This window comes from Cherax quadricarinatus, chromosome 14 (assembly GCF_038502225.1).
Source record: "Cherax quadricarinatus isolate ZL_2023a chromosome 14, ASM3850222v1, whole genome shotgun sequence".
In the NCBI taxonomy this organism is placed as follows: domain Eukaryota; kingdom Metazoa; phylum Arthropoda; class Malacostraca; order Decapoda; family Parastacidae; genus Cherax; species Cherax quadricarinatus.
This window is the reverse complement of record NC_091305.1, coordinates 9,548,782-9,565,860: the sequence shown is the minus strand read 5'-3', so window position 1 is coordinate 9,565,860 and position 17,079 is coordinate 9,548,782. Positions and strand designations below refer to the sequence as shown.

The 17,079-nt window shown below is 41.8% G+C and overlaps 1 protein-coding gene across 1 annotated transcript in view; it reads left to right on the top strand.

Annotated features, from left to right (window-relative positions):
* The first annotated feature begins 1,791 nt into the window (after window positions 1–1,791).
* Window positions 1,792–17,079, top strand: part of fand (Pre-mRNA-splicing factor SYF1 fand) — a 54,091-nt gene continuing 38,803 nt past the window's right edge. The window contains exons 1-5 of the mRNA XM_053785781.1: window positions 1,792–1,912; window positions 6,103–6,278; window positions 9,191–9,356; window positions 12,390–12,518; window positions 14,856–15,032. Coding sequence (XP_053641756.1) covers window positions 1,883–1,912; window positions 6,103–6,278; window positions 9,191–9,356; window positions 12,390–12,518; window positions 14,856–15,032 — 678 coding nt within the window. The 5' untranslated portion in view covers window positions 1,792–1,882. The remainder of the gene's footprint in view (window positions 1,913–6,102; window positions 6,279–9,190; window positions 9,357–12,389; window positions 12,519–14,855; window positions 15,033–17,079) is intronic.

The window sequence follows — 17,079 nt, the reverse complement described above, 5'->3', positions numbered from 1 at the left end:
CGAAATCTTATCTTATCTTATCTCTTATCAAGGAACCTTCCTTGAGGGGATACTGTCTTAGAGATTTTCATGGAAATTTGTGGTATATGGGTTTTGAATATAAGGCTACTGTCAAGGTGGATTCCTAGGAATTTTCCCTCTGTGAGTCTTGTGATGGGTGATCCGTTTATCGCTATGTTAAGTAGAACATTTGTGGCTCTGTTTCCAAACTGAATGAAATAGGTTTTGTCAGTATTGAGTGTAAGCTTGTTAGCCATCATCCAGGTAGATATTTTCTGCAGTTCAGCATTGACAGTGTTGGCCAGTATGACTGGGCTTGGGTGAGAGAAGACGTATGTTGTGTCATCTGCAAATAATATGGGTTTGAGTAGTTGTGATGCATTCGGTAGGTCATTGATGTAAATGAGAAAGAGGAGAGGGCCAAGGACACTTCCTTGTGGGATCCCAACTGTAATTGGTTGTGTGGAAGAGTTAGCTCCATTTGTGTACACATATTGGCTTCTGTTACTAATGTATGACTTTAGGTAATTGAGGGAGTGCCCTCTTGTACCATAGTGTGTTAATTTAATGTGATAAGATAAGATAAGATAAGATTTCGTTCGGATTTTTAACCCCGGAGGGTTAGCCACCCAGGATAACCCAAGAAAGTCAGTGCGTCATCGAGGACTGTCTAACTTATTTCCATTGGGGTCCTTAATCTTGTCCCCCAGGATGCGACCCACACCAGTCGACTAACACCCAAGTACCTATTTGCTGCTAGGTGAACAGGACAACAGGTGTAAGGAAACGTGTCGAAATGTTTCCACCCGCCGGGAATCGAACCCGGGCCCTCCGTGTGTGAAGCGGGAGCTTTAGCCACCAGGCCACCGAGCCACCCAATGTGCAGCAAATCGTGGTCGACTGTATCAAAAGATTTACGTAAATCAATAAAGATTCCCAGTGGGACTTCCTTCTTCTCGAGAGCAGTGTATATTAGTTCTAGCATGTGTACAGTAGCATCATTTGTGCTTTTATTAATCCTGATTCCAAACTGAGAAGGGTTGAGTATGTCTTGAGAGACGAAGTAAGAATAGATCTGCCTATGAATTAATTTTTCAAAGATTTTAGAGAGCAGAGGTAACTTAGATATTGGTCTATAGTTATTCAAGTCTGTTTGATCTCCTCCTTTGTGAATCGGGGTGAATTGTGGCAACGTTTCGCTCTCCAGGAGCTTTATCAAGCCGCTCCTGGAGAGCGAGACGTTGCCAAAATAAAATGTCACATTAGTTGCACTTGTGTCCTTTTACTTAACATATTGTCAGTAATTCTACCAATATTAATACAAAGTAGATAAGGTTGTGAGTTGTTTTCCTGAACGAATCTGCCTGAATTTCCTACTCTATTTCTGCAACATTGCAAGCTCTTGGTGATGTGTTGATTGCAACACGAAAAGCCTAGAACTATTATTCAACTTCGCCTGTGGTTATTTTGCATGTCTGGCCTGGTGGCTCAAGCTCCCGCTTCACACACGGAGGGCCCGGGTTCGATTCCCGGCGGGTGGAAACATTTCGACGCGTTTCCTTACATCTGTTCACCTAGCAGCAAATAGGTATTTGGTTGTTAGTCGACTGGTGTGGGTCGCATCCTGGGGGACAAGATTGAAGACCCCAATGGAAATAAGTTAAACAGTTCTCGATGACGCACTGACTTTCTTGAGTTATCCTGGGTGGTTAACCCTCAGGGGTTAAAAATCCTAAGATATCTCTTAAATGCAGCGGTCAAGATGTGGGCCGGAGGGTTCATATGGTCTGAGGGCCGTATTAACCCTTCAATCCAACAACAACAACAACACGAGCGACGTTTACTATCAAAATTTGTTAAGAAAAGAATTTGGATTTTTATTATGATAATGGATGCGCCAACCTTAATTATTGTAAGTAGAGTTATTGCCTTCCCTTGCTGGACAGGAGGCATATAGTATAGAAAAGCAGTGTGGCCAGAAACCTAGCGTATAGGGTGGAAAAGCATGACCCCCCAGTGCATACAAATGCAAATTTTTATTTCCTTGCAATATTACATTGAGATTATGTAATTGCAGTAATGAGTTGCAGTGCAAAGAGAACCACTATCATGCCTTGGCATTATGGGCAGACTAAAGTTAATGGCTTACAGGCTACTTAATACTAGAGAAATTGATCATAGTTTAAGTTGTACATCTTTTTATTTATGCTTCTGTTACCTCACATTGCTAATAATAATAATAATCTTTATTTCTACACAAACATGTACAAGGTATACAGGCCTACCTGACATTAATGACTTATTACTATATAAAAAGCCCCATAATTACTTTGAATGTTATACAGAGCATTTTGGGTAAATATGTTTAATGAGATTATTTGGTGATGCTGGTAGCGGGGAGTAAATGATACATCTTCGGAGGCTTTTTAGTTTATTTGCAAAGTCGTGGTGGGTACACAGGTTATGTGTTTTGCCCATGGCCGGGGAGGGCCATCCCACGAGGGAGAGAGGGAGTAGGACTGTTGACTGCTGCTAGGCCGCTGAGTGAGTGAGAGCGTGTGGGACCAGTGTTCCACTGACTTGGGCTGGCTAGAGAGGGCAGCGCCTTAGTGCCGTGAAATATGAACTAAGTTGGCAGAAAGCATAGGCTGTCTTAGAACACAAAATAAAAAAACATGTATATATACATATGGACATGGAAAACAACTTCCTACAGGGAGGGAAGAAAAAAACATGTGGGGTGTGCTGAACATCGTGGTCATAGGCAGTAAGCGTCGATGGACATCACTACATGCCTTCCTGCGTCTGGACAGATACTGTAACACAGGAGACATCGCTGCGGCTGAACTGTGACGTAACGGGGTACGGTCTCCTCTAGAATGGTGAAGCAGTCATTGTAGGAGTCACTGCAAGTTTCACTCAACCTGGGGCATGACATGCTGGTGCCCTCGAGTGAGCCGTCATCAAAACTCTGCAACTGGGCAGGACTTCTGGCAAGCGACTCAGGAGGACACTTCTCAACTGGTACTGTCGCTGGGCTCTCACTGCCGGTGAGCGTGCAGTAAGTCATGGAGCGAGTCGTGGCAGAGACGACTGGGCGAAACATCAGGGAGTCGTAACATCATACACCAGACTGCAGTGAGCAAGCTAGCAGTCAAAGTGACATCATCTTTGTGCAGGAGCTCACTGAAGCTTGTGACACGAGGCTGACACAGTGCCTGCAGACAGGGCTAACTGCGGCTTGACGAGTGTCATTCTTTCGGCAGTTGGAGTTACAGCAGAGGTTAGTCTAAGCGTCCCCAGACTTGTTTCTCTACATATAACTGCATTCTGAAGGTCTGGAGGTGAAGTGAAACAAATCTCGATGGGAATCGTAGCAGGTACGATTCTGCAGAACATCTATGAGCGACGAGCATAAGAGCTTTTTGTACAAAGGGGCTTATACGCTCAGGGCTGACTAATATCAGCTGTCAAACGCGCTGGTCACACCAGGTGACAGGCAACAAAGAGCTACACAGGGGTCTGGCTGCAGACCTGTGGTCGACACACAGCTGGGCTCAAGACCACACAGGACACACGGAAAACTTTACGCACACCTGCGGTACATGCGGTACAACATGGCTTAAACTAGCAAATGATGCTTTTCTGTGCACAAAATTGACACTTAGCCATACACTATGTGAAAACACTGACTGAGAGGAATTAATTAACACAACATACATCTTCTCTCAATCTTCTCAACAATACTGACATAATTACTGAAACACTCGATGTGACATCATGTGATGTCAGGCGTGACGTCGCGAGGTGATGTCAGCAGCATTGTGACGTCAGCAGACATCTCAAGGTGATGTCAGCAGACATCTCAAGGTGATGTCAGGCAGACATCATGATGTCATGAAGTCGGGCAGCAGCATCAGTAACTCACGTGGCTCGTAGATCCACGTGGTTTCGTCCACACTCCACGTGGCGTCGGGATCCACGTGGCATCGTGATCTACATAGCATGCTGATCAACATGGCTTGCTGATCCACGTGGCTTACTGATCCACGTGGCTTCGTGATCTACGTGGCTTGCTGATCCACGTGGCTTGCTGTTCCACGTGGCTTGCTGATCCACGTGGCTTGCTGATCCACGTGGCTTCGAGTCGCCTCGGGCACTCGGATACACAGCTCTGGCAATGAATTCACACGGAAAACAGCAGAAAAACACAGCAGAGGGAGTGGGCACATAGTTGTGTATGGTAGTGTGGTGGCGAGGAGCGTGGGTGAGTGTATGGCGAGGGAGGATCTGGCTACTTCCTCCTCTCAAACCCACAACACGGCGAAATACTCACACTGGATGCAGAAATCACCACAAAACTCACCTCTGGCTTGCTGAAATAGCTGTGCTGAGCTGAACAACAACCGCAGAACATACAAGAGACGCTGAACACGTGACTTGAGAAACAGCGTGGGATGCTGTGGCATGGGGTCACTTACAATTCTCTAAGAAATTCAGTAAATTTCGGCTAGATCCTGCTTGTACCTGTGTCTGGATGCTGAAACGTGCAGACACGACATCAGGATAACTCGTTGAGAGACGGATGCTTCTTGTATAGGGTGATAAAGTGAAGATGACTTCATCCTATTTCCTTCCTCTCCCCGGCAAACACAACTGCTGCGACCACCGCTTCCCACCAATGTTTAATGAGATTATTTGGTGATGCTGGTAGCAGGGAGTAAATGATACGTCTTCGGAGGCTTCTTAGTTTATTTGCAAAGTCATGGTGGGTACACAGGCTTGTGTGTTGTGCCCATGGCCGGGGAGGGCCATCCCACGAGGGGGAGAGGGAGTAGGACTGTTGACTGCTGCTAGGCCGCTGAGTGAGTGAGAGCGTGTGGGACCAGCGTCCCACTGACTTGGGCTGGCTAGAGAGGGCAACACCATAGTGCTGCGAAATATGAACTAAGCTGGCAGACAGCATAGGCTGTCTGTGCAGACAGTACAGGCTGTCTACAAATAAGGTCAATTTTGTTTCCAGGATGTGACCTGTCGATTAATACCCAGGTACCTGTTTTAGTGATAGGTGACCCCTCAAGGGTCATCTATCAGGGAGGGATCACCTAGGAGCATCTATAGACATCAGGAGCATCTGTAGAAGGAGGAGAGATATGAACTACATTAGTGTGAAGAGTATGAGTCTGGTGAAAAGTAAGTTTGATGTCTAAGGAACGGAGAGAGTTGTTGAGACATCAGACTTACTTTTCGCCAGACTAACACTCTTTGCACTAATCTAGATCATACCTCTCCTCCCTCTATAGATGCTCCTGGTGTCTACTCTATTTCTTGTTCCTCCTGTCCTCTTCAGTACTTTGGAGAAACTGGCCGTTCTCTTTCTGAACAACTCAGAGAGCACAAAAGTAGTGTTAGGCTTGCTCTTTTCTGTCATGTCATCCTATTGACTGGTCTTCTGCTAAAACTGCCTACCCTACTTCTAACTTTCAGTCACTGTCTGGTTGAATCCTCCCTCATACACAACTTTCCTTGTATGAATCTTAGTCCTTGCTTTGTCTCTGTGGATGCCTTCCTGTCCCATTACATTATTAAATGCTCCAAACTTCAGAACACCCGTGACTTAACCTGATTCTTTTTTCTCTTCTCCCACTTACCCTTTCCTCTTTCTCCTTTGGGTTTTCTTTCTTATGCCTTGGGTATTTGTGCTTTATTATTTTCCCTCCTTTGTGTTCTTGCTCCTACTCTCTGTGGGCCCCTAGCTCCCTTGCAGTGCTCCTCTTTCTTAGTATTTGACTGACTCCACTGCTACTACTACTACCTCTACCACTACCTCTCTTCCTCCTTTCCTACTACTACTCTTGTTCTGTCCCTGTCTGTGACAGGGACAGTCAGACTGAAACATTGTTGTAAGCTCCTCTCTTCTATGTGTGAGTTATTTGTGTATAAATCTTTCATGTTTGTAGGCTATAGGTCACACACTATAGTGATCCCATGGCCTTTGTTTTTACAAATTGTACTTATAAACCATACAAACCAGAACAGGTAGTGTTCTGCTAGTTATAACAAAGTTTTTGAACTTTGTACTACATTCCACATTCATTACAGGAAACGGATGATCTACAATATGAAGAGGAACTTCTACGTAACCCTTTTTCAGTTAAACACTGGCAACGATACATAGAACACAAAAAAGATGCTTCGTGTGAACAACTTAACAAGGTCTATGAAAGATCGTTACTGCAGATGCCTGGTAGTTACAAGCTGTGGCACCAGTATCTGAGGTAGGTATGTGCTTTAGACTTGATACACACACTACCAGAATTTTACCTTGTGTGTACTGTAGTAATGTTCTATCTATAATTGCTTATTTGTAGTTACAAGAGTAGAGCTATGCTTCTGTTACCTCATCTTTTTTTTTTTTTTCATAATGGCTGTTTCCCACTAAGGTAGAGTGGTCCAAAAGAGGAAACTCATTGATTGTCACTCACTTGATAAACTGTCTTGCCAGAAATGTAAACATCACGCTTCAAATAACCCTCCACACTGCAACATCCTTACCCCTCCTTCAAAATGCAGGCAATGTACTTCCCCACCTCCAGAACTTTAGTTTGACTTTGCAATACCTGCACACAAACTGCTGCAAACTGCTATCCAATTTGAACATGCATTATATGTTGAATTACCCTTCATGAATTTCTTCATGCTTGAAATTTTACAGAATTTTTAATTGTTGTTCTCAGTTAGATTAAATTAGCATATATTAAACTATATCTCCATATAGGATAATTATCTGACAATAACAAAACTAAAATTTTGTAAAATCTCAAGCATATGCTTTCCTGCAAACATTTAAAAAGCTGGAAGATGGGCCAACTCCTTAGCCTCATTCCATTTATCAACAGTTTTGTAAATGTACAGTGGTACCCTGAGTTTTGAACTTTCTTCATTCCAGAAGGCTGTTCGAGTGCCGTTACTGAATGAATTTTTCCCATAAGGAATAATGTAAAATAGATTAGTCTGTTTCAGACCCCCAAAAATACACTTACAAAAGCACTTAAAATAATACACTTACATAATTGATCGAGTTAGGAGCAGTTCGAAACTCTGGTTACCACTGTATGTGGCACTTTCTGCAATCTCTTCACACTTCTGCAATTTAAAAGTGTTTGCTCTTGTCCTTGCTGTTGCTTGTTCCAAAAGGTTTATATTCAAAGCACAGATGAACTTAGAGCATAGTTATCATGTAGCACTTCTTCCTCTTTTATTTTCCAGCAAAGACAAATTAAATTTTTTGGCATTTACAGGTCTTCCTCACTGTATGTGATAGATGTGTTCCTGGTTGATGGTGCATAGAGCTAAATCACATATAGTGAACCCATTATAATGTGTAATGTATAGGGGTTCATCCTCAGACTTTCCTAATTCCACATATATTTTTTCTCATTTAGTTTTTCATCGAATGCATAGACACTTTGTGAATGTTCATTTCATGCATGCATGAAGGCCCCACATTTTTGGGGTAAAAGATTGGCCAAGAACTGTAAATTTATTATTTACGTTGTGTTAGAACGTGAGTTGTTGGCTCACTGGGCAAGTTGTGGAGGGTTGTTGGAGAGGCATGGTGGTGGGTGGGTAACCTGCAAGCCGTGGAGGGAGGCCTCAGCCCCTGCTTATGGGAAAGATGGAGGTGGGTTGGCTGGGACCCCAGTAGGGTGGTCTGTCCTGGATGAGATGGTGGCTATGTCACTCACTGCATCCCTCACTCATTGCCTCTCTCATTCACTGCCTCTTTCACTCACTGCCTCTTTCACTCACTGCCTTCTTAACTCATTGCCTTCTTTACTCACTGTGTCCTTCATTCACTGCCTCCCTCACTGCCTTCATCACTGCCTTCCTCACTCACTGCCTCCCTCACTGCCTCCCTCCCTCACTGCCTCCCTCCCTCATGCCTCCTTCTTTCATTGCCTCTTTCCCTCACTGCTTCTTTCGCTCACTGCCTCCCTCCATCACTTTCTCCTTCACTTACTGCCTCCTTCACTCACTGCCTCCTTTACTCACTGCCTCCTTCAATCACTGCCTCCTTCACTCACTGCCTCCTTCAATCACTGCCTCCTTCACTCACTGCCTCCTTCACTCACTGCCTCCTTCACTCACTGCCTCCTTCACTCACTACCTCCTTCACTCACTGCCTCCTTCACTCACTGCCTCCTTTACTCACTGCCTCCATCACTCACTGCCTCCTTCATTCACTGCCTCCTTCACTCACTGCCCCCTTCACTCACTGCCTCCTTCACTCAGTGCCTCCTTCACTCACTGCCTCCTTCACTCACTGCCTCCTTCACTCACTGCCTCCTTCACTCACTGCCTCCTTCACTCACTGCCTCCTTCACTCACTGCCTCCTTCACTCACTGCCTCCTTCACTCACTGCCTCCTTCACTCACTGCCTCCTTCACTCACTGCCTCCTTCACTCACTGCCTCCTTCACTCACTGCCTCCTTCACTCACTGCCTCCTTCACTCACTGCCTCCTTCACTCACTGCCTCCTTCACTCACTGCCTCCTTCACTCACTGCCTCCTTCACTCACTGCCTCCTTCACTCACTGCCTCCTTCACTCACTGCCTCCTTCACTCACTGCCTCCTTCACTCACTGCCTCCTTCACTCACTGCCTTCTACCCTTACATATTTACTGCCTCCCTTGATGTTTGTAAGGGGGAAGGAAAGGACAGGCTCAAGAGGCCTGGACATGTTTAGTGGGTAAGGTTCATGACATGATGCAACAGCATCTCTCACTCACCACTGCCTTCAACACACTACATTAGTTTAAGAGTGATATTTAATGTGATATTGGTTAAATATTAAATTGTGCTGTACTTGAGTGATCGCACGTGAGTGAAAATGCACAGCAACGACTCTCTCTAGTCACATAAGAGTGAATTTTTACTGCATGTAGCGAATTCTTGGTAGAAATAGGGTCACCACTTTGAAGCGAAGTCATACAAAGTGAATCTGCGTAAATTGAGGAAATCTATTATTTCTTGACTATGAATGTATACCATATATTCTAAACAATTTCTCTAGTATCCTGGTATACAGTATGGAAACAGTTGAAAAAATTACATTTTCACCATTACAGTTATTTATTTTATTGCAAAATGTATAAGTACTGTATTTATTTTACGGCTTCTTTCAGACTAAGAATGCAGCAAGTTAAGGGCCGATGCATCACAGACCCAGAGTTTGAGAGTGTTAATAATACTTTTGAACGTGCCTTGGTATTTATGCACAAGATGCCTCGTGTATGGATAGATTACTGCCAATTTTTAATGAATCAGAAAAAGATAACAAGAACTAGGAAGGTAGGTTTCTTAAACTTTTTTTGTACACCTAATTTTACTGTTTTCATAAAGTAGCAATCTTTTTAAATTGGGTACAGTTATGATGCAATATAGTATATTGGGGTTACTGTATAGTAAGTGGTCTCCTGAGGAGAAGTATTAATTTTTTTTAGTGCATTTTCAGCAACTGTTAATAAGTTTGCTGTATTTATAATCAAACAGTATGCAATACCAATCATTATGTTGATTTGTTAAAAACATTAACTCTCTTTCCATTTTATTGAATACTTTATTTTTCACTGTGGTAACATGAAAAATGAAGGTATAAATGTTTGAAATAAAGCTAATGGAATTCTTGGCTTCATATTAAAAAGTACAAATATAATAGAAGTCCTCAGGTTATCCTTCTACTTTGTATATCCTTGATAAGGCCTAATTTAGTTTATGTTGCACAGTTCATAATACAGATTGAATAAAAATGCTCTGGGAAACATACACAGAAAGATGACAAAGTTGATCCCATGTTTCAGAAATCTTTCTTATGAAGATAGACCGAGGGCACTGAATCCGCAGTCTGTGGAAAATTGTAGAATTAGAAGGGGGATATGATTGAAGTATTCAGATGAAAATAACCTACACATAAAAGAGAGAAGCTTACGACGACGTTTCGGTCCGACTTGGATCATTTACAAAGTCACACTAACCAGAAGTGGGGCAGGATGGCTATATATAGGCAGGAAGAGGTGGTGGTGGTAGTAGTAGTAGTACAAGAATGGTATATAATACCGACAAGATGAAATTAAGATACATGCGCAACACCCGGGCATTCCACTCTTCATAATTCGTTTTCCCGTCTTGGCTACCCTTCCCATTTCATAGACTCTGCCCTCTCACGTGCTAAATGAAATTTCTTCTCTCCCAAACTCTCTACTCCTGGGAACTCTTCTATCCTCTGCCTTCCCTACATTTCCGGTCTTTCTAATCTCAACAATTCTCTCTGTCCCTTAGACATCAAGCTTACCTTCCGCCAGACTAACACTCTTCGCACTAATCTCGTTCATACCTCTCCTCCCTCTACAGATGTTCCTGGTGTCTACTCTATTTCTTGCTCCTCCTGTCCTCTTCAATACTTCGGAGAAACTGGTCGATCTCTTTCTGACAGACTTAGGGAGCACAAAAATAGTGTTAGGCTTGCCGACACTAACAATGCTCTTTTCTGTCACGTCAGAGATCATAGCCATCCTATTGACTGGTCTTCTGCTAAAACTGTCTTCCCTACTTCCAACTCGAACAGTCGCCGTCTAGTTGAATCCTCTCTAATACACAACTTTCCTTGTATGAACCTTAGTCCTGGCTTTGTCTCTGTAGATGCCTTCCTCTCCCACTACATTGTAAAATGCTCCAAACTTCAGAACACCCGTGACTTAACCTGACTCCTCATTTTTTCTTTTTCTTTTTCTTCCTCTTCCCCTTTCCTCTTTCCTTTTCTCCTCTGGGTTGTCTTTCTCTCTTCTGTCTCATGTTTCTGTTCCTTCTTCATTTATTTCACCACTTCCCCTTTCATGCACCTCTGTGCGCTTGCTCTCCCTCTGTGGGCCCGTAGCTCTCTTGCAGTGCTCCCCTTCCTTTGTATTTGACTGGCTCATCCTCCTTATTCCCCACTTCTACCACTACCACTACTACTACCTCTTCTACTACTGCTACTACTACTACTACTACTACTACTACTGATGAAATTAAGACGCATGTGCAGCGTCTGGTTGTCTTTGTTGTGAACATTTCGCCATCCATTGGCTTGCTGGATGGCGAAACGTCTACGATAGGGATGCCCGGGTGTTGCGCATGTGTCTTAATTTCATCTTGTCGGTATTATATACCATTCTTGTACTACTACTACTACTACTACTACTACTACTACTACTACTACTACCACCACCTCTTCCTGCCTATATATAGCCGTCCTGCCCCACTTCTGGTTAGTGTGACTTTGTAAATGGTCCAAGTCGGATCGAAACGTCGTCGTAAGCTTCTCTCTTTTATGTGTGGGTTATTTGTGTATCGTTCCAGTCACGGTATTGTGCCTTTTTTTGTTATTCAGATGGAAGACAGGAATAAATAAAAGGGATATAAATAACTTGCTGGATATATCTAATCAAGACATGACTCTTAACAATGGGTTTAATTTGGAAAAATTTAAATTTAGAAAGAATATAGGAAAGCACTGATTAGGTAGTAGAGTTGTGGATGAGTGGAATGAACTCCCAGGTAGCCTCATTGAAGCTAGAACCTTAGGCAGCTTTAAAAATAGGTTAGACAAGTACATGGGTGGGTGTAGGTGGTTGAGTTAGACCTGTCTAGCATGGGCCAGTAGGCCTGCTGAAGTGCTTCTTCTTTCTTATGTTCTTGTGAAATATCTAGAAATATGCAAAACCTGTTTTAGGTAGTAGGTTGGTAGACAGCAGCTGCCTAGGGAGGTACTGCTGTCCTGCCAAGTGAGTGTAAAACGAAAGCCTGTAATTGTTGTACATGATTGTAGGATTGCTGGTGTTCATTTTTTGTCTCATAAACATGCAAGGTTTCAGGTACGTCTTGCTACTTTTACTTACACTTAGGTCACACTACACATACATGTACAAGCATATATATATACACACACCCCTCTGGGTTTTCTTCTATTTTCTTACTAGTTCTTGTTCTTGTTTATTTCCTCTTATCTCTCCATGGGGAAGTGGAACAGAATTCTTCCTCTGTAAGCCATGCGTGTCATAAGGGGCGACTAATATGCCAGAAGCAAGGGACTACTAACCCCTTCTCCTGTATACATTACTAAAGTTAAAAAGAGGAACTTTGTTTTTCTTTTTGGGCCACCCTGCTTCGGTGGGATACAGCCAGTTTGCTGAAAGAAGATGCAAAACCTGTGTAGGGGATTGCATTTCTTAGTAGAGCTTTTTTGTTGTAGTATCGATGTACTTATGTATATTTCTTGTTGTGTAGATACGTTTTTGTCAGTTTTAATAAATAATACTATTGTACAACAAAATGGTTTCCTTTCAGACATTTGACCGTGCCCTTTGTGCTCTGCCAATTACTCAGCATAACCGCATATGGCCTCTGTACCTCAAGTTTGTTATGTCTTATACTATTCCAGAGACAGCTGGCAGAGTTTGGAGAAGATACCTAAAGGTACAATATATTTTCTTTGTAAAAGCTCAAGTTTACAGTAAATGTATTGTAAATTTGTATAAATGTAGCATAATTTTGTAGACAACCAAGAGTTTATGTGCTTGTAAACTTTCATAATGTATTTTACTTACCTGGAAATTTTTGCCAAATTATATATCAGGGGAAAATATCTAACATAAAAGACTTTTTTCCACACTCACACAAGATTGTAATAAGCAAAATTGTTTTTAATATGTAGTTTATTTAGACATGTGTTTTTGATGAGTTCATTTTAGAGGACTTGCCTATGCCCACCAAAGATTTTCTATATGTATTTTTAGTAATGAAAGTAAGGCAGTCATTACCAACTTCAAATGAAATGCAAAACATAAAATATGTGAAAAGAGTAAAGACTGCCTTCAGTAAACACGTACAAACAAGAAAGTATAAGGCCTGTTCAATAAATTAAACTTTGACACCAACATCAAACACAAATTAAAAAAAATAAAGTAATAAATGTGCTATTGAAACTCAACACACTGTCTTGGGCTGATTATCACACAATAAAAATTAGCACCAGGAATCATAACATGCTATAACCATAGGCAAAACATTATTGTTCAAAGTTTTAAAACTGCTGAGCATACACTGGTGCAACTGTGAGAGAACTGACAGGTTATCCTAACAATCTGAAATCTCTTGATTAATTATCTTATTGATCAGAACACACAGCTTTTGATACCTTGATATGCTGACTCTGCCCACCCTGCTCTCTGTCGGTCCCATTGTTAATGTGGAGAGACTTGATTGTTTCTTAACTGACATTGGATTCCAACATCAAAGAGATGGTGGAGGGGTTCTGCATATTCCATGAATATAATAATAGCACATTTTTAATTTACACACCATTTTTCAGAAGATATATTTATTATGGATAATGCATTCTGTGTGTGTGTGTGTGTGTGTGTGTGTTTACTCACCTAGTTGTACTCACCTAGTTGAGGTTGCGGGGGTCGAGTCCGAGCTCCTGGCCCCGCCTCTTCACTGATCGCTACTAGGTCACTCTCCCTGAGCCGTGAGCTTTATCATACCTCTGCTTAAAGCTATGTATGGATCCTGCCTCCACTACATCGCTTCCCAAACTATTCCACTTACTGACTACTCTGTGGCTGAAGAAATACTTCCTAACATCCCTGTGATTCATCTGTGTCTTCAGCTTCCAACTGTGCCCCCTTGTTACTGTGTCCAATCTCTGGAACATCCTGTCTTTGTCCACCTTGTCAATTCCTCTCAGTATTTTGTATGTCGTTATCATGTCCCCCCTATCTCTCCTGTCCTCCAGTGTCGTCAGGTTGATTTCCCTTAACCTCTCCTCGTAGGACATACCTCTTAGCTCTGGGACTAGTCTTGTTGCAAACCTTTGCACTTTCTCTAGTTTCTTCACGTGCTTGGCTAGGTGTGGGTTCCAAACTGGTGCCGCATACTCCAATATGGGCCTAACGTACACGATGTACAGGGTCCTGAACGATTCCTTATTAAGATGTCGGAATGCTGTTCTGAGGTTTGCTAGGCGCCCATATGCTGCAGCAGTTATTTGGTTGATGTGCGCTTCAGGAGATGTGCCTGGTGTTATACTCACCCCAAGATCTTTTTCCTTGAGTGAGGTTTGTAGTCTCTGGCCCCCTAGACTGTACTCCGTCTGCGGTCTTCTTTGCCCTTCCCCAATCTTCATGACTTTGCACTTGGTGGGATTGAACTCCAGGAGCCAATTGCTGGACCAGGTCTGCAGCCTGTCCAGATCCCTTTGTAGTTCTGCCTGGTCTTCGATCGAGTGAATTCTTCTCATCAACTTCACGTCATCTGCAAACAGGGACACCTCAGAGTCTATTCCTTCCGTGTGTGTGTGTGTGTATGTGTGTGTATATGTGTGTGTTCGTGTGTATGGTGGAGGTATGTGTGTATGTGTGTGTGTGTGTGTGTGTGTGTGTGTGTGTGTGTGTGAGAGAGAGAGAGAGAGAGAGAGAGAGAGAGAGAGAGAGAGTGAGAGTGAGTGAGAGAGGGGGAGGGAGGGGGAGGCATGTGTGTGTTTATTTTTGTTTGTTACAGAAACTTCTGAATAACAGAAATTTAAGAACCTAGGACAAACAATTAAGTTAAAAAAAATTCCAGTTAAACTTTTGAATTTTTGCACTTTATAAGCTTATTTAAATTAAATTTCTGAGTTTTTGTTAGGTATTAGTAAAAAAAATAAAATTTCAGAGATTATTCAAAGCTCAAAATTTATTTTCTAAATTTTGGAAAATTTAGAATAAGAGAAAAATGAGAGAGAGATTACTATTTTTTTGTATCTTTTCTTAGCTATGTCCAGAAGATACTGAAGATTACATAAGCTACCTCATATCTATTGGCCGACTGGAAGAGGCAGCCAAGAAATACGAATGGTGTGTTAACACAGACTCCTTTACTTCAAAATATGGCAAATCTAAGCATCAGTTGTGGTCTGAACTCTGTGAACTCATCTCTAAAAACCCTCAGGTAATATTATATATACACTATTAGTTGTGTGTGCATGTGTGTAATTACTTACTGATCATTTGTAAGTACAGAAACAGAGCTATGATTGTGTTTCTGTAGCTTCAGTATTTGATCAATGTCTTCTTTCAGTGCATCGGCTGCATCCCATTGAGGCAGAGTGGCCAAGAGGAAAAGCAAAAGTTGCTTCTTTTAAATTTAGTAAAACATACAGGAGAAGGGGTTACTAGCCCCTTGCTCCTGGCATTCCAGTCGCCTCCTATGACACACATGGCTTACGGAGGAAGAGTTCTGTTTCACTTCCCCATGGAGATAAGCAGAAATAAACAAGAACAAGAATTAGCAAGAAAATAGAAGAAAACCCAGAGGGGTGTGTATATATATGCTTGTACAGTCATGTGTAGCGTGACTTAAGTGTAAGCAGAAGTAGCAAGACGTACCTGAAATCTTGCATGTTTATGAGACTGAAAAAAGACACCAGCAATCCTACCATCATGTAAAACAGTTATAGGCTTTTGTTTTGCACTCACTTGGCAGGGTGGTTGCTGTCTGCCAACCTGCTACCTAGGTATTTGATCTATCATATAATTAATATTAATAGAGTTGTAGCACATAATACCCCCACTTGTGTCGTAGTCTATTGTTTTATTGTACCACTTATTATGAAGAATTATTTTTCTAGTATCATTTCAGCGGCTCTTTCTTTTTTCAATTTACCATTTTGGCCTCTTGTTCTCCTAATTGGTGTTGATAAATTGTAATATCCTAGGTAATAGGTTGGTAGACAGCAACCACTCAGGGAGGTACTACCATCCTGCCAAGTAAGTGTAAAACAAAAGCCTGTAATTCTTTTACATGATTGTAGGATTGATGGTGTCTCATAAATATGTATGATTTCAGGAACATCTTGCTACTTCTCCTTACACTTAGGTCACACTACACATGCATGTACAAGCATATACATACACACCCCCCTGGGTTTTCTTCTATTTTCTTACTAGTTCTTGTTCTTGTTTATCTCCTCTTATCTCCTAAGGAAGTGGAACAGAATTCTTCGTTTGTAAGCCATGCGTGTCATAAGAGGCGACTAAAATGTCAGGAGCAAAGGGCTAGTAACCCCTTCTTTGGGCCACCCTGCTTTGGTGGGATACAGCCAGTTTGTTGAAAGAAAAAAGAAAGAAATTGTAATATATTTTTGTTATCCAGTTATGATAATGCAAGTGGTTATCATGCTGCCCTGTTTTCCTCCTATCAGCCAGGGAGGACTTTCAAGTGTTTTTTGCATTTCATTATAACCCAGTCTTTTTTTTTTTTTTTTTTTTTTTTTTTTTTTTTTTTTTTTTTAACTATATTCTTTCTAGCTTATCCACATTTTATAGGCTTTGACCTACAAAAAGTATGTTGTGAACAACTTTTCTTAATTTCTCCATTCACTTTCCTTTGCATGTCTGGAAAGACAGTGATTGATGGTAAACATATACGTATATTCTTGTTTTTGTGTTACCCTAAATCGGTGGGAAATAATCAGTTGTGTGAATATTACGAAGTGAATAAGGAGCAAGGTGATTAGCGTGAAAGGTATTATTACTCAGGAAATGGAGGAATGGTTGTCATGATGGGTTGTCCATTTAGAATGGATGGAGAATATTAGGCTGGCCAAAAGGATGCATAAATCTTGGGTGGATGGAAGCTGTTGGACAAGCCCCTGGAAAGGTTGCAAGGTTGCAAGGCATGTATAAATGTATTGGATCAGAGTGAGCAGAGACAAGTTTTTTGTCAGTACAGTGGACCCCCGCATAACGATATTAATCCGTTCCTGAGAGCTCATTGTTATGCGAAATTATCGTTATGCAAATGAATTTTCCCCATAAGAAATAATGGAAATCAAATTAATCCGTGCAAGACACCCAAAAGTATGAAAAAAAAATTTTACCACGTGAAATATACATTTTCCTACACACAAAGAGAAGGATACATGCACAATAGTAGAGTAGTACATGTACAATATGTATTGTGCATGTACTACTCTACTAAATGAAGAATAAATGAC